This window comes from Larimichthys crocea, chromosome X (genome assembly GCF_000972845.2).
Source record: "Larimichthys crocea isolate SSNF chromosome X, L_crocea_2.0, whole genome shotgun sequence".
NCBI lineage: Eukaryota > Metazoa > Chordata > Actinopteri > Sciaenidae > Larimichthys > Larimichthys crocea.
In genome coordinates this window covers 25508040-25530789 of record NC_040020.1, presented here as the reverse complement: position 1 = coordinate 25530789, position 22750 = coordinate 25508040, and the positions used below count along the sequence as shown (strand labels likewise).

Here is a 22750-nt window from a genome sequence, read left to right as displayed (position 1 = left end):
TTAGAGCAGTTGGGGGTTAATGGCTCGTTTAATGACACATCAACAGTAGCATTTGAAGGTGGGAAAAATACCATTTATTTATTCACCCTGTCATTATATACTCAGTAGGGAATTCAAGCCAGTGACCTTCATGTTGCAACCTCTCTCTCCTAACCTTAAAACCAACTCTCACTCTCTCTCTTACCGCTGTCTCTTTTCTTATGTTTTCTCTCTCTCTCTCTCTCGCTTTTGCACACACACACACACACACACAAACACACACACACATACTGCATCCCCTACCAACTAGTACTTCAAAAGGCTGAACTACTGCAGTTATTGGTTCCTGTGTTTTGGCTTCTGTGCCCTGAGAGATTTAAAAGCTAAAGAACCCGTTGTGTTTTTATCAAAGCTTCTTCAGCCTGTCTGTCAGTCAGTGAGGTCTACAGAGTCAGTACCACAGAGAATTCAGCTAAGAACGAAATGTACATCCCTAACGTTGCACCGAGAATCACACCAAAATAAAACAAAAATCCCATCTTAAAGGATATCTTTTCTTTTTTTTCTTTCAAAAACAAGGAATCGATTTTCCTGGCATCCCATGAAGCAGTAAACGTGATGCAGCTACATACAGCCGAGCATTTCTTCTCTCAGTTCTCTCTCTCTTTAGGCTTTCAATACATATTACATATTTAAACAACGTTTGATAATAGGTTAAAATAAAGATGATATACTAGAGGATGCTGCATTCTCTATGCAGATGCTTCTGCTGACCTTATGAATCCTTTTAAAGGTGCACTATGTCACTTTTTAAAAGGCTAACATAAAAATGCTTGTGAGTGATGTCAGCCATCATTTCAGTGATTTTTCAGTGTTTCTTTTCTAAACGTATACAACAAAAATGATCTGACGGAGAAGCCCTGAGAGTACAAACAAGCTTCAAAAACCTCCTAGTGTGTAATTTCTAATCTACAACACGCTGACTAAAGCATCCTTGGACAGTTTATATATAATTTAAGAGAACCATTCTCATTTTTCTTTACCTGAAAATATCGATTAGCCATCTACTTCAAAGACCTCAGACTAACTCATATATAGAAAAATGTAATATTTATCAAAAGCTGTGGTTTTACATTATTTCATATTCCCACCTGCTGATAACACAGTATCTCTAAAATGAGAACTTTATTTATATATTTTGTGTGGTTTATGGAGTATTTTTTCATGCTGTAGTCTAGTGGATTATGTTGAATTGTGGGCTCCATTTCAGGAGTGACTTTGTAAATACCACGTCTGTCAATGAAATTCTGACCTAATTGCTAACGTGCCAGTACATCTTAAAAAGGTGTAGGTTGAAAAGCGTTATCCATTATCCAGTATTTAAAGGAAGCTGAGAGGAGGGATTAGAGCTCCCTAATCTCCAAAACACAAACACTGCGGATCAAAGAAAGCATATATTTGTATGTCTGTGTGCTTGAACTTGTGCTTGTGTGTGTCACGGTCACTCACCTTGTCAGCCATAATCATAGAGGAGCCCCCGTGGACTCCCAGGACTGGAAGTTGCGTCTGAACGGAGAGGAAGTCAAGGATCTGGGCAATGGCCTCCTGATCAGTGCCGTCGGCAAACACAATGCCATGGAGACGAGTGCGTGACAGAAGTTCACACACCTTGGGATACAGAGAAACAAACTCAGGTGTCAAGCATGACTGTGTGTGTGTGTGTGTGTGATAAACAGCATGTGTATGATGTTGGTGAATGTGCACAGCATTTCTCACCTGTGTAATCACAGACTTCGGGTCTGTCTGGTTGACTCTCAGTATTACCACGGAGACGTCAAGGGCATCATCGGGGCGCCGAGGTGGACGGAGATCCTGATCAGAAATGTGGCGCGTCTGGCCCATGATCACACCCACACTGAGTCCTGGAGGCTTCTGGGACGCCACAGGCACCATCATCTGGGACAGTAGGAGCAACATCCAGCCCACTACACCCATCATACCCTGAAAACACACGCACAAAGACTAAAAATGAACCCAAAGAAATAAACTGTGACACTCAAAACCAGACCATTTCAATCACAACATACTGAGGCTGTAACTGAGTTTATTTACCTTGAGAGTTTTTGGTTTGCTGTGGCTCACAAGTAATCCACCAATAACAATAACAGGATTGGCAATTCCTCTACATGTCAAGTGTCCAGCTCATGGGCAAGACACCTCCTCATGTTCATACCAGCAAGTAATTTTCTGCCATCAGTGTGTGAATGGATGGATGAGAGGCAAATAATAAAGTGCTATAGATGAAGGAGCCATATATAAAGCAATCATTTGTTGTAAGGTTGTTAAATGTTCTCAAACTTTCAAGTTAAAAAATGCAGATATTTCCTTATTTTTTTAAGCTGCTTAAATCTCATTTTAAAAAAAAATCAGTTTTGGATAAACAGCCTTCAAGGCCTTTATAAAGTTACTGTCCTGTCTTGGGACTACATACAAGAGTTTTCCGTATTCTGAACTTGTCTTCAAAAACGTTGTAAATGCTCTAAAATCACCCACTGGGTTTTACTTATCTTTGATAAAAAAACAGATGTGACTCGAATGTAATTATTAGAGCGAGTATCAAGTGCAAAACCAAAGATTATGATTGTGAGAGGCACAGACTGTGGCTGGGCGTTAACTGTCCTCTTTCTGTCCTTCGATGTTGAAAAATCATTTAATTCAGTTTCAAAGTTGAGGAGAGATCAGGAGACCAGGGTTAAACTTAACTTTATTTTTTGCTAAACCACTAATCGGACTTCATGAGATGCCCTAAATCTCTTTTGCACTGTCTGCCTTTATTTGAACATAATCTATGCCTGTGGGCAATGTTCAAAGTGAAGTGCCAGCTATTAATGGAAAAATAACCCTGAAATAAATGTAATCTGATTGTACCCCAGTCATGGGGGTATGAGGGGAAGCATTCCAAGTCGCTTAAGGCACACGAGTGTCTGCATCAATCAATAACATTCACTGAGATAAAAAATAACATTTCTATCAACTCCATACCCTAACCAAGTTCAAGTCCAATACAGAGGAGTTTAAGCTTCTGTTCTCTGCTCAGCTTAGACTGTGTTACCTTTTCCTGTAATGTGAGCAGATCTAAGAGAAGCAGATGAGTAGAGGAAATGCAGTGTGAAATGCCCTGGGCTGAATGAGAGCTAATGAAACCATGATGTGAATGCTACGTTGCATCTCAGCCAATTTTTTACACCACCACAGTCCAGCAGAGCTGAAAAACACCCCAGGAGGAAACATCACGTCCACAAAATTAACCTACTGTGCCTTTATGGCTTCATTCTCCCCTTCTCCTCATGTTTTTCTCATGTCAGATAATCATCTTTATCTAATTATTTTCTCTTAATGCGTTTGATTTTTTTTTTTTAACCCTCTTTCTCTAATTCTGCCAATCTGTCTTTCCGGCTGGGTTAGTGTGTGTATCTGATCCATGTCATCTCACACCCGGTCTAATCAGGCCAGTTAGTCAAGTCAGTACGTTCCCAGCTTGCTCTCTCTGCCCTGGTGCCCACAGACTAGCCTGCAGCTCCAGCAGCACTTAGCATACGCCGCTAAATCACACACCGCTACACTCCTGTCCCAGGGAATTAGTGTCAGCTCCAACCAATGGGACAAGATTACACTTTCTTTCCCTGGAGTTAGCATCAGAGCTAACATAACTAGGAGCCAGAGTGTGCTATGCCACAGCTTCAGAAATGGCCAGCATAGCTGGAAAACTTTGGGTCACTGTGTATCCCTGCTGTCTTACTGGATCTGTGCTTAAAATCATATCTGCTGACTCCTGTGATTAGTTTCCAAAAGACATGTCATGAGGGGGCAAGTGTTTCCTGCTGTATTAGCGTTTATGCAAATATTTTCCAAGAAACTAAAAAAATGCAAGATCTTAATAATCTAATAATATTCAGCGGGCATAATTCTCTAGTATCCTGCCAAGTGCCTGAAATTGGTGTTCACTTTTTTAAAAAACATTTCAAGATTAAGACAGCGTTCAATAGCTGATTTGCTGCAATAAAATAGACTGAAGGGAGCTTTTGTTTGTGCTCATTTAAGCGTGTTTCCTAAATTGTACAAATTTGCCTGTAAGCATCAAATTAGTCTTGTCCAAAAATGTTTTGTTTTTTTCTTCTTTAGCTGAAGTTATATCTAGATTTGTGAAAATGATGTCTCTGTCAAAGCAAGAAACAACACACCGGGTGCTCAAATGGGAGCTGGCATTCAGAGGCCCCTCAAGCTGCTTCGGTGACAATGAATCAGAGGACGTCTTTGTGCACAGAGCAACACAACCCAGAGTGATTTTCCTCGGATGTAAGCACAATTTTTGCTTCACCAATGTTAGCCCTAACTCCTATTAACTAAAGCTCATGTGGGTGTAATTTCTTTAAATCAGTCCACAATTTCATTCTTTGATTCATCGCCAATGAAGCAGCTCTACATAGTGTCTCAAGATGACAACACAAATTTGGCTCGTTGTTATGTGGGCCCTGTTTCCCCAAAATATCTTAAAGTGATACTCCATCCAAAATCTGTCATAACACGCAACCTTTGTAGACTTGAAATCTGTCTGTAAAGGTTTGTAGTTTCCTCAATGAGGGACAGCACTCGCTGTGAACAAAATGAATTCTGTCAGTTTCAATTGATTTCAATGGTGGTTAGTTCTCGCTGTGGACAAGAGAGTATGAAAATGTCCACTGAAACCTCTGCAGCACAACCTACTTTTCCCACTGTGGAATAATTCCTATTCTCTTTTTTTTTTTTTTTGGCAAAATTTACAAACCTATTTGGGTGGAGTATCACTTTAAGGCCACAACTGCATCATCCACTGCTGCCACTGCTGCATGTTTCATGTTAGTTATAAACTTGTTTTCCTCTTTTATACTTATTTTCCCAACAAATTATCTGCAATGTTACCCCTAATTATATCTGTATAAAATTGACAAATGTTCAGTGCAATGTGCATTTTTTTTATGCTGGTGAAACCATAAAAAAACTAAATGATGGTCAACACCAGGGATCAGCTAAAGTGAAAATGTCCAACCATTCATCCATTTTCTTTAACCGCTTATCCTCATCGGAGTCATGGTGGGGCTGGAGCCTATCCCAGCTGACTTAGGGCAAGAGGTGGGGTACACCTTGGGCACATAGCGACAACATTCACAGTCACATTCACACGGGGCTGGCAATTTAGAGTCACTAATTAGAGAACCCAGGCAGACTCAAGAAGAACAGCAAAATCTAGAAAGACTGAGATTTGAACCAGGGACCTTCTTGCTATGAGGCAAGAGTGAGGTGATTTCTATACAAACTATTCAATAACAAGTAAATTCCTCTTCCTCTTCATCATCACCTCCCAGTACCCTTGTCTCAGCAGTGATGTTATGGTAGTACCTGAGAAGTAGTACCAGTTGTTGAATCTGAAAATGTTTTGGAGAACATCCTCAGTGATGAGTCATCCCTCCTAAATCTAGTTATTTTATTATTTACATTTGCTTAAGGGCAGGTTCCTCGACTGAGAGAAAGTGTCACGCTTCGCATTAACATTAAACCTACAAATTTACGCCTGTTACATTATATGAGATAACAGTTGGCTTTAAGCTCTCCATGGTCTCAGGCTTGAATAATGAAGTGTGTCATATCACTGCTTTTGTGTGCTAAGGTAGCATATGATAGCAGCTGCCACCCTAAAACAATGTCTTGCCCTCCACATTTTCTACTCTCAGTTTGTTAATGCTCTATAATATCCAGTTCCAAACTTCCAAAGTGTCAGGGCCAAATTTATGTACATATTTGTGCTCGCAATCTGCATGAAATTAGCGTCTGATTTACGAAAGCAGTAGCTAATTATCGGGAACTGGGACTGTCTTTTAGGTGCAATCTGCATAAAAACAAGATCTCCAAAGATGCAGTTCAGTGGTGAAATGAGGATGTGATGGGGTAATAAATCATTAAAGAAATCAAGCCCAGAAAAGGAAATCAAATGCAGTCATGTTGAAATTATAATTGCCATTAAATGAAACTTTAACTTTTTAAACCACTCACAAAAGCCACGATTAAACTCTAACTGAGAAAATAATTTGGACATTTATTACTATAAAATAATCTGAAATGTGGTAGGAGTCATATAAATTATACAATGTTTTTTTAAAAATAGATGCCATCGCAAGTCAACATTAGCTCAGAGGATGTCAAGTTTAAGTTCAGGTTAAATGACCACAAAGCTTCAACTCTCAATCTCTCTTATATATATTAAAAAAATAGAATAATGGGTATTATTTTAATAATGCTACACTATTTACAGATTTTCTGGTACACGTTTGACACTGTCATGGTGATTTTTTCATTTTGTTTTGTCGTTCATCACAACCTTTAATATACCATTTCAAATCTACACCTGTGTTGTCTTTGAAAAACTGACCTTTAAATATTGGGTGAGCCTTAGTTAATGTACCAGAATGTGTAGTCAACCATATTCATCAAATCTCTATCTTTATATGTGCAATCCTCTTTTAAATGCTAATGCATTTGCATGAGGAAGAAAGGCACACTTCACTGATCGCACGCAAGCCATGTTTCAGATGACAGGCAAACTGCGCTTCCAGGTCGGTGCACCTATTTGATAATTGGCATGTACATCAAGTTAATTTTACTACATGTAGTAGGCTACTGTCTGTTTTGTATTTGATAACCAATGTTACTTATACATGCTGTTCTAATTAAATAGTAGCCAGTGCATAAGGTGTGTTTGATGCTCATACAAATGCATGATCTGCATGAAATAACTGGATATGTATCAGATGGAAATATACAAATGAAGCTCAGCATGAGTTCAATCAGGAAGACTATCTTTATGCCTAATTCATTCACAGTTCTGTCTCACCCAGCTTCTTATTAATCAGCTGATTATGGGCATTCACTCTTTCAGTTAAACCAACTGCACTGTCATTGTTGTCATACTTTAAATCTTTTCTCCTCTCTGCTGCTGTCATATGTCATTTCAGTGCAAAATCGTAGCAATCCGCCTCCACCCCATTCGCCTTCAGTCCATAATATTCAGCGCTCACGTTGAATGAATCTCAAGTTCACTCTTTATCACATCAAAACCATTACTGTTTCTTAGTTTTATTTGGCTGCATTAGTAGCTGTCACATTGCCAAGCAGTTTGTGCTATGTTAAGTGTCAGTTGGGCAAAAGAGTTTAAACACATTGCAGATGGTGTTGTGATCTCTTCAACAACATATTGGAAAATATTTTAAATGGTCTACATTCAGCCCACAAAGGTTTTAAAATCCTAACTGATTCTCAAATCGGGCTGCATCACGCACATGAGGCGAAACTTCATGATGGCATATTTGCCCCACAAACATGACAGTGGTTTCAATATTCTCACTTAAATCTCAGCAAAGAGAGAGACCAAGCAGATCTCTCTCAAACTGCAGGATTGTGCCAGAGGGAGCAAACCTTGCATGATCTCACGTGATCTCATGGGGGAGCAGATGTAAGCATAACAGAGAATTATGTGGTGCAATAACATGCTGTGGTAAGGCCTTTCAGTAAGAAAAAATAAAAACTGAGAAAACAGTTGGGGAGACGGATTTAACACGGGTTTGACTATTTTTTAGTTAGAACTGGAGGTGAGATTTTAACTATTTTGATATCTGTCAACAGTAGTATGATAGCTAATGTTAGCCTAAAGGGCGAGAATGTTTATCACTGGGGTAGCCCAGATGAGTCTGCAAGCAAGTCAGGAGGTTAATAACTTGATCTGTAAACCGTGTAAACCTCACAATATCATCTAGCTGAACATCAACAACCAATGTTCCAGACTAGATTTCTCCTCTGATTGTCAAAGGGGGTGAATCTGAGGTAAATCAGCCCATTAGTCTGAGCAGCCAATATAGTAATCACCATTAATAAATCGTTTTTAATATGGAGTTTTGACACATTATAGTGAAACCTGTGATGTGTACACCGACTGTGGTGAGACCAGAAATACTAATGTGTGACTGAGAGGAGCAGAGCTGCATGGAGTCATGTCTTGGGCATAAAATATTGACTGGCATTGTATTGGTACAATATTGGTGGCTGCCTGCGGTAAGCATGTCAGGTATGGTCTGGAGTCTGTAAGTACATTCAACCTCAGACGGAGAGGAGGGGACATTTAGAACCTTTTGATACATTTCCAATGGGATTTTTAAATAGTTTCATTAGACAGAAAGTCACACTACAGACTACAAGAAGGCAACTTTTGAAATTGAACTGGGATTGTGTTAATCGTATTTACATGTTTATGATACATGATGCTGTAAATCTCAAAGACTAGTGAATATAATTCTGCAAGACTACAATGTTTACACTAAATATGCTTGTTTGTGTGTTTATGGTTTTGATGTATTTAAACCTTGGAACAATGTTTGTGAAATGTCTGGTCTAAAGAGAGAGGTTTTGGAGAGAAGGCTGTAGCAGACAAGTAAATATTTGTGAAAGGCAAACACACACACATAAACTCACACTCCACAGTACATAGACGCTTAATCGGTTTAAATAATGTCTCTGATTCTGACAGCCAACTGTCGTTTAGCATGTAATCACTTTTAACTGATAAAAATTATATTTAAAAAAGTCACTGGAAATATTCCACTGGCAGCTGACATATTCATATTTTACAGAACGGAGTGGTTATTAGTCTGATACTGGAAATATCAGCATCAGTTATAATTTTGTTGTGACAATATAAGTTGTAATTAATTTATTACCTAAGGAAATATACAAATTCACTGAAGTCAGAGCAGTTAACTTTAAACTCAGTGTATTCACAATTCTGTATTTCTTATCTGTCTTAGAAAGGCCACCAGTATCCATCTCTGCCCAACACCCATGGAGTGCCACAAGGCAGTGTCCTGAGCTCCCTACTCTTTTTGCTTCATATAGTTTTACTTACAAGAAATCACCCTGCAGGGATGTGCAGTGCCATGTATGTGTATGGGTGGGGGTGAGAGGTTATTTGTACCAAATGTAACCACTGTGAAACAATCAGAAAATAACATTTTATTTCTCTGATTCACTTGCTCCCACTCACTATTCGTTGTCTAGGTCTCTTGACCACCACCGTCTCTCTATCTCTACCAAACAAACAAACATAAACAAAAGAAAGCAACTTGGTATCGTGTTTTTGCAACAGCCAGAGACAGGCATCAAAGCTGGGTAGTCTAAACCAACTAACCTCATTCAAATGAATGGAAAGACTGGTGTTTTTGCTGCAGCACCTGATTTCTGAATCAACCCTAAGGATCTGGATGTTGAACAATAAGACCAAATAATTAGACTGAAGATTAGGCTCAGAACAAACTTTGACTTGGACATCAATATAAGAGGTGAATCAGTAGTTTGTTTACTGCATTCTCAACAATACTGGTAGCACCTTCTAGGTTGTTCACTGATTCAAAAAGCTCTGGTTTGTGCTCAAGGATTTCTATTAGCTAGAGACATAATTGACCAATGATGGATATTAAGCTGACTGGCCAGCATACCAAGATATGCTGTTGTTGCGATGTAGTAGTACTAGGAGAGTTGTGAGCATCGTTGTATGAAGCTGGTGCTCTGGGTCTGCATGTTAGCCTGCATCAGCAACTAGCGACAGTTTGCAAACCCACCACATAGCAAACATTAGTTACGTTACTTGCTGTGTTGTTGTTCACATTATATCATGACATTTGTCTTGGAATTGGATTTCTCCAGGATCTCTTACCCGACCTTTAACACAAGAAGTAATAGAAAACAAGACCTTGTGGTTTAACAAGCAGGCAGCCCTACGATTTGGAGGGATTTATTGATCCAGTGTTATTTCAGCTATGCTGTTAATCCATGCACTGGGCTCTTACAAAATCCTAAAACACAACACATAGTAGTACAAAACAAATTAGTTAAAGTCACCCTCTGGCTTCAAGCTTGGAGTCACACTGCCAGGTCTCAGGTCTTACAACCTCAGGCTTCCAGTGCAGGAAGGAGCATGTCATAATCAATTAAATGTAGGATTTTACATGGAAGTGTTCCCAGCTACCAATTATTTTAAGGAGGTACACATGTCTAGATAGATTTGGATATCTTATTTTTTTGTTTTTTTATCAATATATTGATTTTTTGTTCATATGATTCAGATTTTTCATTCCGATTTTACAATATTTCTTAAGGTCAAACATTGAATGCCTCAAGGTTACCTCAAAATCAATGTTAGAGAAATTTGTAAGCACAGTTGAGGACTTCATCTTTCTACCTCATGTCTCATATGTATTTTATAAATGTATGTGAAGGAAAAACTTCTTTTTAACAGACAGAAACCTCTGGCGGACCCAAGCTCATTGGTAGACATGTCATCCACCGCAACCGGTTCAGTTAAAGATAGAGAGGGGCAGATAGAAAGAGAGAGGAGGGTGGATAGATAGATAAATAGAGAGCGATAGAGAAAGATAGAGAATAAGAAAGAAAGAAATATGAACACAATTTCTTAGTAGCTCAGAAACAAATACATCATAGCCCATAATTATTCATGAGCTTAACACTAATGCACTTTTACCTCTACTACATCTACTAGCATAAAACTTAAAAAATGGTTTCAGTGAAATGTAATTTCAGTTCGTCCCCTCTGAATAATATTAATACAGGTGCACTTTCCTTTCATATTCTTTAATATGCTTTTTCTGACCTGGGAGTACTAGGGTTTATATTTCCTTTATTTGTTCTGCATTTACTAAAGCACAGTGTGTATCATTATCCACCCACCCAGACGGTGAATTGCAAAACACAAATGTTTGTTGTCTTGATTCGGCAGCAGAATATGGTGAAAAGGTCTTGTTTGAAATATCACTTTTTTTTTTTGTTTAACATTGATGTAAGTTCCGAGTGCCTTCCTGCTTGTCCTCGATAAAACCGCCTGCCTGCAAGACACAGTCTTTTAACAGCACTACAACCTTTTTACACATCAAAATTTCAGCAATGCAGAGAAATGCGTGTACATACATATGTTATGGGGACACGCTTTTGGCCAGTTCTGTCTTTTTCTTTGAGTTCTTGCGGTACGTGGGGAATCAGAGGAAGACAAAATGTCTGCAAGAGTTCTGTCATTCATATTTCACTCGAAGGACACACTTTATTTGGGGACTACGCTGTGAGTTTTTCTAACTGTGCTTGTGTGTATATGTTTGACTTTGAGAGTATTTTAGTTTTTGTGTGGTAGGATGTGAAGCAGGAGAAAGACACAACCTCTCTGGAGGAGAGTAGAAGGCAAAAGGTGTGGGTGGGGCAAGGAAAGGCATGAAAATAAAGTTGCTCTAAAGCTGTGCCAAGGTGGGGAATTGTATAATCTTTCAGGCAGGATTGCTCTGACCTTGGAGAGAGGCCATATTATAAAATAGCTTCATAGTTCCTTTATATTTTACCTTTATGGGATTTAGGGTGTGAAGGGGGATTAATTAGGGGGCTTAAGTTGTGCATGTTTGCATACATAATAATGACATAACGTGTGAGAACCTGTGAATGAATTTGTTTTAGGTAAAGACCTTGTAATGTTGGGTGCCATGACAAGGTGAATGGATATAATAACCAGATATCAAATCAGAGAAGTCTTTGCACAAGTTTTGAAGATTTGTTGACAAACTGTCACGCCCTTAAACTGCATGAACAGCAAGTTTACAAGAACATAGAACAGTATGATAAGCTGAGACTGGACCATCCTTATGAATATATTATGTGATTTTTTTCCCCCTTGCTTTCAATTATTGAAAGGATCTGAAACATTAAAATGACAAAGGACGGTTGTAGACAATCATTGGTAAGCCTTGTTAGACATTTTGATGTAAAGATTTAAATTTTTAACCAAAAACTGAATTTGTACTCATTTTAATGCATGACAAGTGTGCTACTCTTTTCAACAATCTATTATTAATGAATATGAAGACATCTATTAATCCACAACATTTCTTCCAATGCTGTAATAAGTTAAGGAAATAAGAGTACTGATGTGAGATTTTTCAAGCCAGATGCATGCAGAATGATAAACAGCTAATTACTGTAGGTGAATTAAATTAGGGTCATTTGAGCTGGTCCCATTCTTATTCAACGTCATATATGGAAGATGGCCTGTGCAGATACAGCGCTGCATTTATAAATTACTGTGTAGCATGTAATTTTATATGATTATATTGATTAAAAAAATATAGCAGTGTAACATTTATGTAAAATTAATTGATCTTAGGGATAAAATAAAAGGTTAATCTAGTGAATTTAATAGCCGACAAATACTTAAACACATTGATGTAAAAATCCAATGCTGCCATGAAGCAGTTCATTGATTTTAATTATTGCCCACTACAACTAGAGATATTAAAGGGAAGGATATCACAGAATAAACATTATGGCAACATCTCAGTGGACAGTAATCAAACTGATATTATCTAGAGGTTTATGTATTCACATCACCCACTCCTCCCTCACAGGGAAAGGTAAAAGAGGTGGGGGAAAATACAGTACAATTAGAATAATCATCAGCTATCTCCCTCCGTGAATTCAAGTTTTAATAGGCAGCAGAATTCAGTATCTAATAAATGAGACTGATGTGAAAACATATTAGAGGATTTACTACTGAGAAGCAGGGCAAGTGTCCCTCATGCTCACAATGATCATTAATTAAGACTTCAATGGCAAGTTTTAAAATCCATCGCTCATGAAGCCTGTGAGAGATCTGAGAAACACTCAATCATTGTTTCCACCTCATCACTGTTCTCCAGCTGTGACACCGAATTGAGGCTCTTTCCATGAAGAACCTATCTTGTTTAAATAAAGCTGTTATGTAAAGAAGAAGGCCAAGTGTACTACTGTATATGTTTTAATGCTTAAAAAAGCCATTACTTTAACAACCAGCAATTTTACAGATTCAGTGTATGAAATATAAAATAATTTAGGTTCACCCTCAAACATGGGATCCATCACTGATGATACATCTCCGGACACCAGTCTCGGATCAACATGTTTGTTGATGTGTTGCTTGTTGCTGTTAAAAACTGCACTTGGCAGGAGGCAGAAGCTTCAAATGTGCCCACATCACCAGATGCCCCGTCTAGCTGAGACAGCACCTGTCGCCACATTTGAAGAGAGTATTATACCTGGAGTAATATATTTAAGATGTTTTGTGGATGTTTTGGGAATATTTTTGGCCACCGCATCTCGCTGCCTGGCAGAGTTCTCAACAAGATCATCTAGGGAAAAAATGAATGCAAACTGACTACACAATGACACGCTAAATCGGGGTGTGCTCAAGGTCCTGTTTACGTGGAAATCAAGTATAATTTTATTAGATGACGCCTTAAAAACTTGAATCACATTTAGGTTCATCTCAGTTGGTTTACTGTCAATTTGTTTTTAATATCCCACATAATCAGCGGCACAGAATCAATTGCACAGTGTAATTTGTTGTTTGAGCATTTGTCATACTTTACAGACAATTATACCAAACAACTACACATATTGCAGGTTTCTGTTTACATATTTATTAAATCAGCGTCTGTCTCCAAGGTAAGCAGCATATCCTCAAAATATTGGTACACTTGGGTGTAAGTATGAAAATCTAGTTAAAGGTGGGTTCTAATCCAATACACTTTTTTGTCAAATTCAGCGAATATCTCCTCACACATACACTGCTGCTTGCAGTTCTTTCTGTGTGTGTGTGCTGAAAAACATTTCAGTGTTTGAACACAGCCCTGGGAAACAGTGTCTCAAACCGAGCCACGCAACACTTTCCAAACCAAGCGACAACAGGTGGAGGTTGTACTTGTGCGCAGAGGAAGAGGAAGGGCAGGTGGAGGGCAGATGTTGGGAGAGAGGACAGTGGTTTGGTAAATATGGCATACGCCAACATGCTGAACTCCACAGCGTAATCGCATCGTTGAGAAGGACAGATAGCAGCAGCCAAAGAGGAGAAGGTCAGGAGAACAAAAAATTATAAAAAGAAGAGCGATGATCAGGCAAGGGTGAAGAGCAGTGTTAACAGTGGAGAGGCTCTCAAACGGTGGAGAAACCTGGTGGAGAGTTTTGCTTCGGTCGATGTAATATAAGGCTGGTTATCGTTTTGTGTTGTTTCCTTGGCAATGTGCGTCCATGAATTTGGGTGGCAGATCTGATCTGAAGGAGCACTGAAGAGAGGGGTGTATTTGTTTGGCTGCTGAATTCAAGAATCAACAATCTCTCTCCAGAACTCCACCTTTAAGTACCACTGTGCACCTCTTAATTCAAGGCCTGGGCTTTATGAAAAATGCATTTACAATCTTACAGATGTACTAGTTGATCTATAATGATATAATAAAAGAGTAATCATTTTTATATAACCCTTTTCACACTGTGCTTCACAAACGGATAAATAGCACACACAAAAAATCAACAGCAGAATCAATAAAGGAAGTCTCCTAGGTGCTGTGTTTGTACAAAATGGAGACAAGAGAGACCTTTGACTGAGAAGAAAACATCAAGTTATAGCACTCTCAGTTGAGAAGAGATAAAAGCATGGATGACTTTTATCAAATCAATAATGGATAAAACAGCTTCATTTTTTTAACATTCCTTCCTTGGAAAAAAACAATCTCAAACAACTTTTAAACAACTTCCTCCCAGAGTGAGAAATTTATATTTCATCATTTTTTCACACCTGCGCATCTACCTCTAGATATGCCCTTTGGTATCCATCAAGGGAAATGGATAACTTATTTGCATTTACCTCATCAAACCACTTTTATTTTTAAATTATACTTTTCATTAAGGAGTGACATTGCTCTCTTATCAGTGGCATGACAGTGATGGTGAGTGACAGACTGACAGCAGGCTATGATACTGATACAAAAGAGCCACAAATCTAGAGCAGCAGACCCTTGCTTGCTAGTCACAGTGTTTCCAAGCATTAATGTATACATTATATTGTCTGGACTAGTAAGCAAAAAAAAAAAAGAGTACAATGTGCATTAACATTGTTAGGTAGATCAGGCATGTAACTAGCTACCCATTCAGCTGTTTAGCAGTTTAAATGGTTAACAAAGGAATCAGAAAGGTCATATTCACACCTGGTACATCTATACTGTATATGTCTTGCAAAGTGCAAATAAACATAAAATGCATAGCTGGGATGCGATTGAATTGGCTAGGCCACAATGAAGGTGGTCTGGCTCGCATTATGATCAAATGTAATTGCAATCTGTACAGTTAAACCACGTTCCTCAGAAAGAAACCATCCATAACAATTTGAAAGGTCACCAGTAAGTCTGCCTGCTTCTGCTACCTAACCTGCATGATCACAGAATTGTGATAACATAACACTTTACATCTCAACAAGACATGAAAAGCAATTTTCCAACATATAATCATTAGGGAATAAGCGTTTGGACATCTGGAAAGCTCTATGGGCCCTGAAGCACATGTGCAAGATGAAGCATTTTCGTCATTTCGGTGTGTGCAGCCAGTATGCAACTTTCATGGGAGTGAATGGGCCACTATATTGGCACATTGTTGCAGTCAATTTTTCTGGTTTCACAGGGGAAAAAATGGACCATGCCAGACATTTCATGCCCCTGCAGTACTTTATCTTGTCTATCTTTATCTCTCGGCCTTGAGACCTCACTTAAAAGGGAACTCTTTCAAGTGTTGACTCACTGTTTATGTCAGTGTGTAGGATTTAATGGCATTTATTTGCTGATTGCAACCCTGTTGAAAAGGAGAAACTACAGTGGCCACAAAAGATGTGAAAAACAGGAAAGGCCCTATCTACGGTGCTTAGTTTATCTATTCTGGGCTACTGCAGAAACATGATGGTTTAACATGGTGATCTTTGTGGAAGAGGACCACAGCATCTGTATATATAGGAGGCTCATTCTAAGATAACAAAAAAGCAGAACTATTTCTATTTTCAAGTGATTATACACTAATGCATACACATTATATTCCAGAGCCCACTGAATCCTACACACTGAACCTCTGACATCATTGGCACAGTTAGTACTGACTTTCTTTTTTCATTTCTAGCTTATCAGGAGAATTACATTAACTATTATTTTTAATCCGCTTTTGGAAACAAAATGATGGTGCTACAGAAGAATATAATCAGACAGCTCTATAGCACCCAGCTGTACATTATCTCCTCTGGTATGATCATGCCTGATTCATTGTGACAATGTATTAATTGTCTCAGCTACACCTTGAGCAAATTGTGCCTTTGTGTAATACATTCGTAATGCATAATATTGTGTAGCATTTTTCATCAAATCAACGAGAGCTCAGCCACTCTGAAATAGACTGATACATTTATATGAATGATCAGTTCCTCGTAGCCATTGAAAACTGAATCAAATTGGATTTAAAATGCTAAAGAACCTCTTAACTAGAACAGCGTTATATCAGTCTGAACAAAATCTGGTGTCTGTTAAAGCATAAAATTGGAATATGGGTTTTGGGTGTTAAGTTGGCCAAAACGACAGGGCCACACTTAGGCACCTCCTAAGCCTCTTTTTGTGGTGGGGAAAATCCTCCGACTGACAAAGTGTAAAAGGAATCATTTAAGGTAACAACACGGCCTCCTAGGAAGATGGAAATGTCCTCACTCTCAAAGCCACATGATACTTAATACTAATCAAGCTAATTCAAAAGCACACTATTCAAATAGACACAGCGGGGGGGTTTACAATCCAAAATGCAACATCCACCATCTTGAAAAGCCTTAAGCTTCCAAATGAAACATGAATACAGACATCAAAGGAGAGCACATCCGTCTGCATCTTTTCTTTAAACAATGACCATTGACTATCAATAATGAGGCGGCATTATTTTCTTCTGAAAGGGAACATAGAAGTTTTAATGCTGTTGTTGTTGTTAAAGGTGCTGCTTGTTTGCATCCATCACAGAGAAATATCACCCCACCTCTGCAGTTTCCCTCAGTCCCATGGAGTTTCGACTCTCATCAACCTTGTTTCCAGCCACAATGGGTAGCTGTTCTAAGTGAGAAATATTGGGTCTGTGCTTGAGGCACATCTCAAATGAAATGCTAATGTTGCTCCATGTCTGCCGGATGTATAAATAAGCGATTGTTTGTTAACATGTTCATCACAACAGCTTTGCAAGGTGATAATGTGTCAAAGTTGTGTTTACAGCTTGTTAGATTCCTGTCAAGTGGCCAGAAAATTCAATTAATGCCGCTTTAAAAATACTTTATTTGCCACGATCAAGCTGTTTTAGTAACTTAATCAGCTTCAGGTGGATTATGTCTTTGTATTACATTGCTTAGAGATGGTGGACAAAGACTTATAGCAGGCCTCATAATACATTTGGTTCTCAATTCAATACAGGAAATGATCCGTATTATTTTTTTTACCTCGCACAGATATTTCTGTTCAATCTTTACCAATTAAGACAGCATTCATTTTTTACAGTGAAATATGACTCTTACATTTTGGTCAAATAGATATCTGCCTAACTGCCAATATGGGTCAATAAATTACTTAACACCCTTTTAACCTTTATCTTACCACCTGTCCAGAGATAATGTTTTCAATAATAACATGCTGCTAAGCCAAAAATGATTTATTTGAACAAACAGTGCAAAGAATTGGTTCTATTTGAGTATACACTGAATAAAGCCTTAAAGAAAATATCACCAAATGACTAACATAACCCAAAATAAAACTCCTATTATGCAACATGATACAGTGAAAAAAATAAACTAATATAACTGTATAAACTTAGAACAACATTCATCCAAATACGCCTTTAAAGACTGACAGTTCAAAAAGACATTTTCATCCACTATCCAGCTGGTCCATCCGTCAGCAACAGAGGCGTTAGAGATGTGTTTCTACAGATTAAAATAGAAACATGAAATGCTGCTTTTAAGTCATACTCAATATGTATAGGTGGCAATGTCTTGGTTACAGCTCTAATACGTATGTCATGCCTCTAAATCCACCCTGAAACCACCTCTCAACCTGGATCAAGATTATCCTGATTTTCAGCATCAAAACAATCTGCCTTTGAGTCATGAAAGCAAACAAAGTTTTAAGATTTGATTTCCAAAACTAAATCCTAGCCTGAGCCATGATAATTTTTCAGGTTTGAAAAACCTCATTTTCACATTTATTCCAATCCGATTACTTAAATCCAATAGTAAGTCCTGAGAAACTGGGCTGGAACTGGATAAGACTTATCTAGAATCTTGAGCAGATGGAAACACTTAAAATAAAAACTATTAAAGACACACTGATACAGGTGTGCATTAGCTATAAACATTTACTAGGACTAGAAGAAAAATATGCATCTAAATGGGAAGTCCAATCCATATATGAGTGTGTGGTGTAGAAAGAGAAGCTCTTCCAATCAAATTATGTAAAACACTGATTACTTGTGTCTTAAGACATGGATTGGTCAAATTTACATATGTAGAGCATCATCAGAAAAAAAACGACTCCTGCCATCTTCAGTCTAAAAATATCAGTTCAAAAACCTGTATTAGTCAAACATCATTATGCCTCACTTACTCATTAAATGAGGCCACCAACTGTGTTTTGATTAAATGATTAAACAGTGCACGTTCTTAAGAAGCTTATAGGGTTATTAACTTGTGTCTGAGCCTGCACTATCATACATCAATATACAGAAGATCAGCGGGGGTCAAATGACTCATTATCATATGTCACTCAGTCCTTTTCACTGGTAATTGCTAGGAACGGAAAAATGAAAACGTTCATTTTCATCCTGTCGAGTGCGAGGCATTTGACCTGTGATTGTATGTACAAAGACAGCAACTGTGAAGGCAGGTCATCCGTTTTTTAAACTCCTCTAACAGTGGACAAGAAAACCTTTTAAATTTGTTAGATAACGAGTAAAATGTAACCAGATTTTGGTGGTGAAAGCTGTCAGGACAAGACTGTCTGATGTAACACAGTAACAGGTTTAATTGACTTTAAAGAAACAACTCACTCAGCAGATGACAGCTAAAGCTAAAGGTCATGCCATGCTTGGTGGCTCCACGTGGTTTGGCTGTTTATGTTCTAGGCATGAAGCACATAAACCTACTGTTTGCCAACTTCAGTGCATAGTGAGCTCCAACCAAAAATACTGTGCAGATAAGGGGATTATTTGCTATAGCTCTTATCTCAGGATATGTCAATACCTCCTTCAGGACAAAAACAGCTACAATGCAGGGCAGGAAGGTGCATATTCCACCCACAGCTTCTTTGGCTTTTTTTTTTTTTCTTTTTAAGCGTCTTTATAATTATTCTTCATAAGCTCTAGGATGCAATCTTGTTTGTGTACTCCTACCTAAAATCCTCTATATTCACGGCAAAAGGAGCAGAAGAAAAAAAAAAGGAGAGGATGTGAGAATTCTTAGTTGGTTTTATTCTAGTATTTGTGACTCAAATACCTGAACTGAGCTCCACAAAATAGCATATCTGGTACCATCAAATAACCTGAAAGGTACCAAGAGACCTGAGCAATATTCTGACGGCTCAGTAATTATGGGTTATTATTACTGAGCCGTCAATTTAAAGGTAAGATATTTTGTTGAGGAGCCATTCTTTGAGACTGTGTCACAGCAAATGCACAAAGATAATTGCACTATTTTCAGCCAAACTAATGGTTCAACAGAGGTAAAAATTCTATGTATCTTTCATGAAAAGAGACTTCTGCATGAATGCTCTCTGAACCTTTCCCCACTTGCAGGCATATGTAGATTTTGGGCTAATTTTGTACTCCAGCTCTAAAAATGTCTTGCACACTACTAAGAACCAAAACACTGAGACCAGGATGACACAGTGGAGTCTCAATTCCTTGCCTTTTTTTTTTTTTTTTTTTTTTTTTTTTGGTCATTTGCAGCCTCTATCCTCTTTTAAAACATATTTTTTACAGGGAGATTTTAATTTAGCAGAAACATATGAGAGGGGAAGAGAACAACTTTTAGATCTTTGTTTGTGTGAATATTACCAGCTCCACTTAGGTTCCATCAAGATAATCTCAAGAGGGCCATCTTGTTAAAGGCGGCACAATAACATGTTGTGAACAGCGCATTTAATGTGAGGGATTAAACAGCTTTAAGTGCAGAGAAACAAGAAAACAACACAATCTCACTTCTGACTATACAAGCTGCTTCGAGACAATGAATTCTGAACTACCTGCTTTGCCAACAATAGAGATGGTTCAGTGAACAGCTCAGTGAGATGCATCTCGACACATCATTTCAACACTACAGTATGTCATGCTGGAAACCAGCATGGGACTTAGGATATGGTATGCATCACATCACCGAGAATTTTTCATTTCTATGCTATTTTCTGTTTTTTTTGGGTTTTTTTTGGCTTTGTTTCAGTAGTTTGTTGAGATGAAAACGGCCAGCTGAGAAGGAAAAACACTCTCTGGAGTGACAACAACAACAAAAGAAGGTGAATATAAAAAAAGTAGGCCTGCTATAAAATACTGTTTTAAAAAGTGTTATGACATCACACCCAGAATTCATTGCAGCTTTGCACAAGATATTTATATTAATGAAGCTAGCAACAGCTCTCGACATGCACTGCTCCTCACTCTATTGCGTTTATGCCCTACAGAGTTGATCTCCTTTTGTGTCATCTCTCTATTCAAGAAAATAGGCTACTGCTGAGCACATCCTCAGTCTCTCTCTCTCCCCAGCCCTCTACAACACCACTATGAGTCTAGTGTGGCATGAATGGTAATTTGCCCTAAATGATCATGATAAATTTACACACATACAGAGCACATAAAATTAGGGACACTGCTTTGCCACCAGGACTGATTAGTCTGATGGAGAATTAAGGGAATTAGGGGCCTTATATTGTGTCATGTCACACACTCCTATAGGCCTGCACAGATATGTCAGGCTCTTATAGTTAACCCCCCCATAACATCTGTGTGTGTGCGTGCATGTGAGTGTGTGTGTGATGCTTCCATGTCCCCGAGAGGAGGAGAAGACACTTCGTGTGTCAGACTTGGCACGGGAAGCGGGAGGAAAACGGAAGAAAATGTGTTTCTACAACGTGACTGCATTCAAAGCCTGAAAACTGTAATTTGAGATATGAATTCATTACACGGCCTCGCTCTCTCATCAGTAGCTGGGGGGATAATGTGATGCAACAGCGCCGCTTAGCGTCTCCCAGCTCTCCAACCCTCCCCTTGTCTGAGCCGCTTCTGACAGGAGTCTTCTTTCTTACCTTCGGTGTCACAAAGCGTGGCTGCTGCAGGTTTGCGGTCGCGGAGGTTTTGCGCCTTCTTCTTCGGAGTCCGTGCGATGAATGTTGAGTTTTACTGCCGTGGCATGAGGGCCCGTGCAGGCAGCCACCATGACCTGTCCGTTTACTGGCATTTTGGTTCCTTCTCACAGCGTCAGTGAAACTAGACGAAAAATGTTCAAACTTGATCTGAAAAAGGCAAGAAAATAAAAACTGCTTATTGAACCGCACACCTCAGAAAGCGCAGACTTGTTGAATTTGTTCTATAAATTTAGGACACGCGCCCACAGGCTGCTGCACATAGCCTATATGTGAGCTATAAACATTATTACACAATGTCATTATACGCCTCATGACTCAGAAGCATTTTAACAGGTTGAATTCATTAAAAAAAAAGCAAATTCCTGTGCGCGTTTGTGCGTATTTACGCGCGTGAGAACGCGTGCGCGTGCGTGTTATATTGGTTATATGTTTATGTGTGTCAGAGCACAAGTGCGCGCGCGTGTGTGGCTCTTTTTTGGGACACGGGTTTATTGGATGGAAAGCTTGCGTGACGAAAACACAAGTTAAATTCAAAGGTGAGGTGGTGCACGGTGAGAAAGACAAAATAGTACTCTCCTCTCTCTCTCTCTCTCTCTCTCTGTGTGTGTGTGTGTGTGTGTGTGTGTGTTAAAAACAGCCTGTGGCTCTATAGCGAATATTCCCCTCACGCTCCTCTCTCCGGTGCCGGGCTCGTCTATGTAGGGCATGCAGCAGGTTGTGTGTGACGGCTCGGACGAACGAAAGAGCGGAGAGAGGAACACAAACCAGCCACCCCACCACCCCGCCTCTGCTCCACTTTGAGAGGGAGAGAGAGAGCGAGAGTGTGCGACAGATATTTAAACCGCTGAAGCCCGACTATTGCAGCCCCCCAAAAAAGAAAAAGAAGAGAAAAATAGTTGAGCTAGTTATTTTAAAAAAACAACAACAACAACAAAAAGAACCCAAACTAATTAAGCTCACTCACCCCATTCCCGTGACACATCTCTCCAGGCGGTCAGGTGAAGATGACATTGCAGCCTGTTACTCCATTCGGGTGCCCTCGGCAGGAGTGGGAATCACATACGACTCTCCTCCGTCAAATTAATCCATCAATTTTTCCTCCATCCAGTCCCCCCCTCCCCAAAAAAACACACACACCACCACCACCACCACCACCACAACCACACGGATAAATCCACCTGTCTGCCTCTGAAGACTTGCCCCCCTTTCCACCACCACCACCACCACCACCACCTCTCCCCCCGGTATATAGGTAGTATTCCTTGCGGTGAAGATGTCAAGCACCGTCCATTCAGCAGCACAGATGGACTTGGAGAGAGGAGGACAAACAGCCGTTGATGCGCGGGGATCAGTTAGACTCTAGAATCCAAAATAAGCGTTTGGTTTGGAATCTCCAGCTGCAGCCCCGCGCGTTCCGCAGT

General features: G+C 39.2%; 1 protein-coding gene across 1 annotated transcript in view; it reads right to left on the bottom strand.

Annotated features, from left to right (window-relative positions):
* The window catches only part of grin2ab (glutamate receptor, ionotropic, N-methyl D-aspartate 2A, b), an 89636-nt gene extending 67129 nt beyond the window's left edge, over window positions 1–22507 (bottom strand). The window contains exons 1-4 of the mRNA XM_019261857.2: window positions 22294–22507; window positions 21270–21476; window positions 1756–1980; window positions 1489–1647 (exon numbers count right to left, since the gene is read on the bottom strand). Of these exons, the coding sequence (XP_019117402.2) occupies window positions 1489–1647; window positions 1756–1980; window positions 21270–21476; window positions 22294–22311 (609 nt within the window). The 5' untranslated portion in view covers window positions 22312–22507. The remainder of the gene's footprint in view (window positions 1–1488; window positions 1648–1755; window positions 1981–21269; window positions 21477–22293) is intronic.
* Between the last annotated feature and the right edge of the window lie 243 nt (window positions 22508–22750).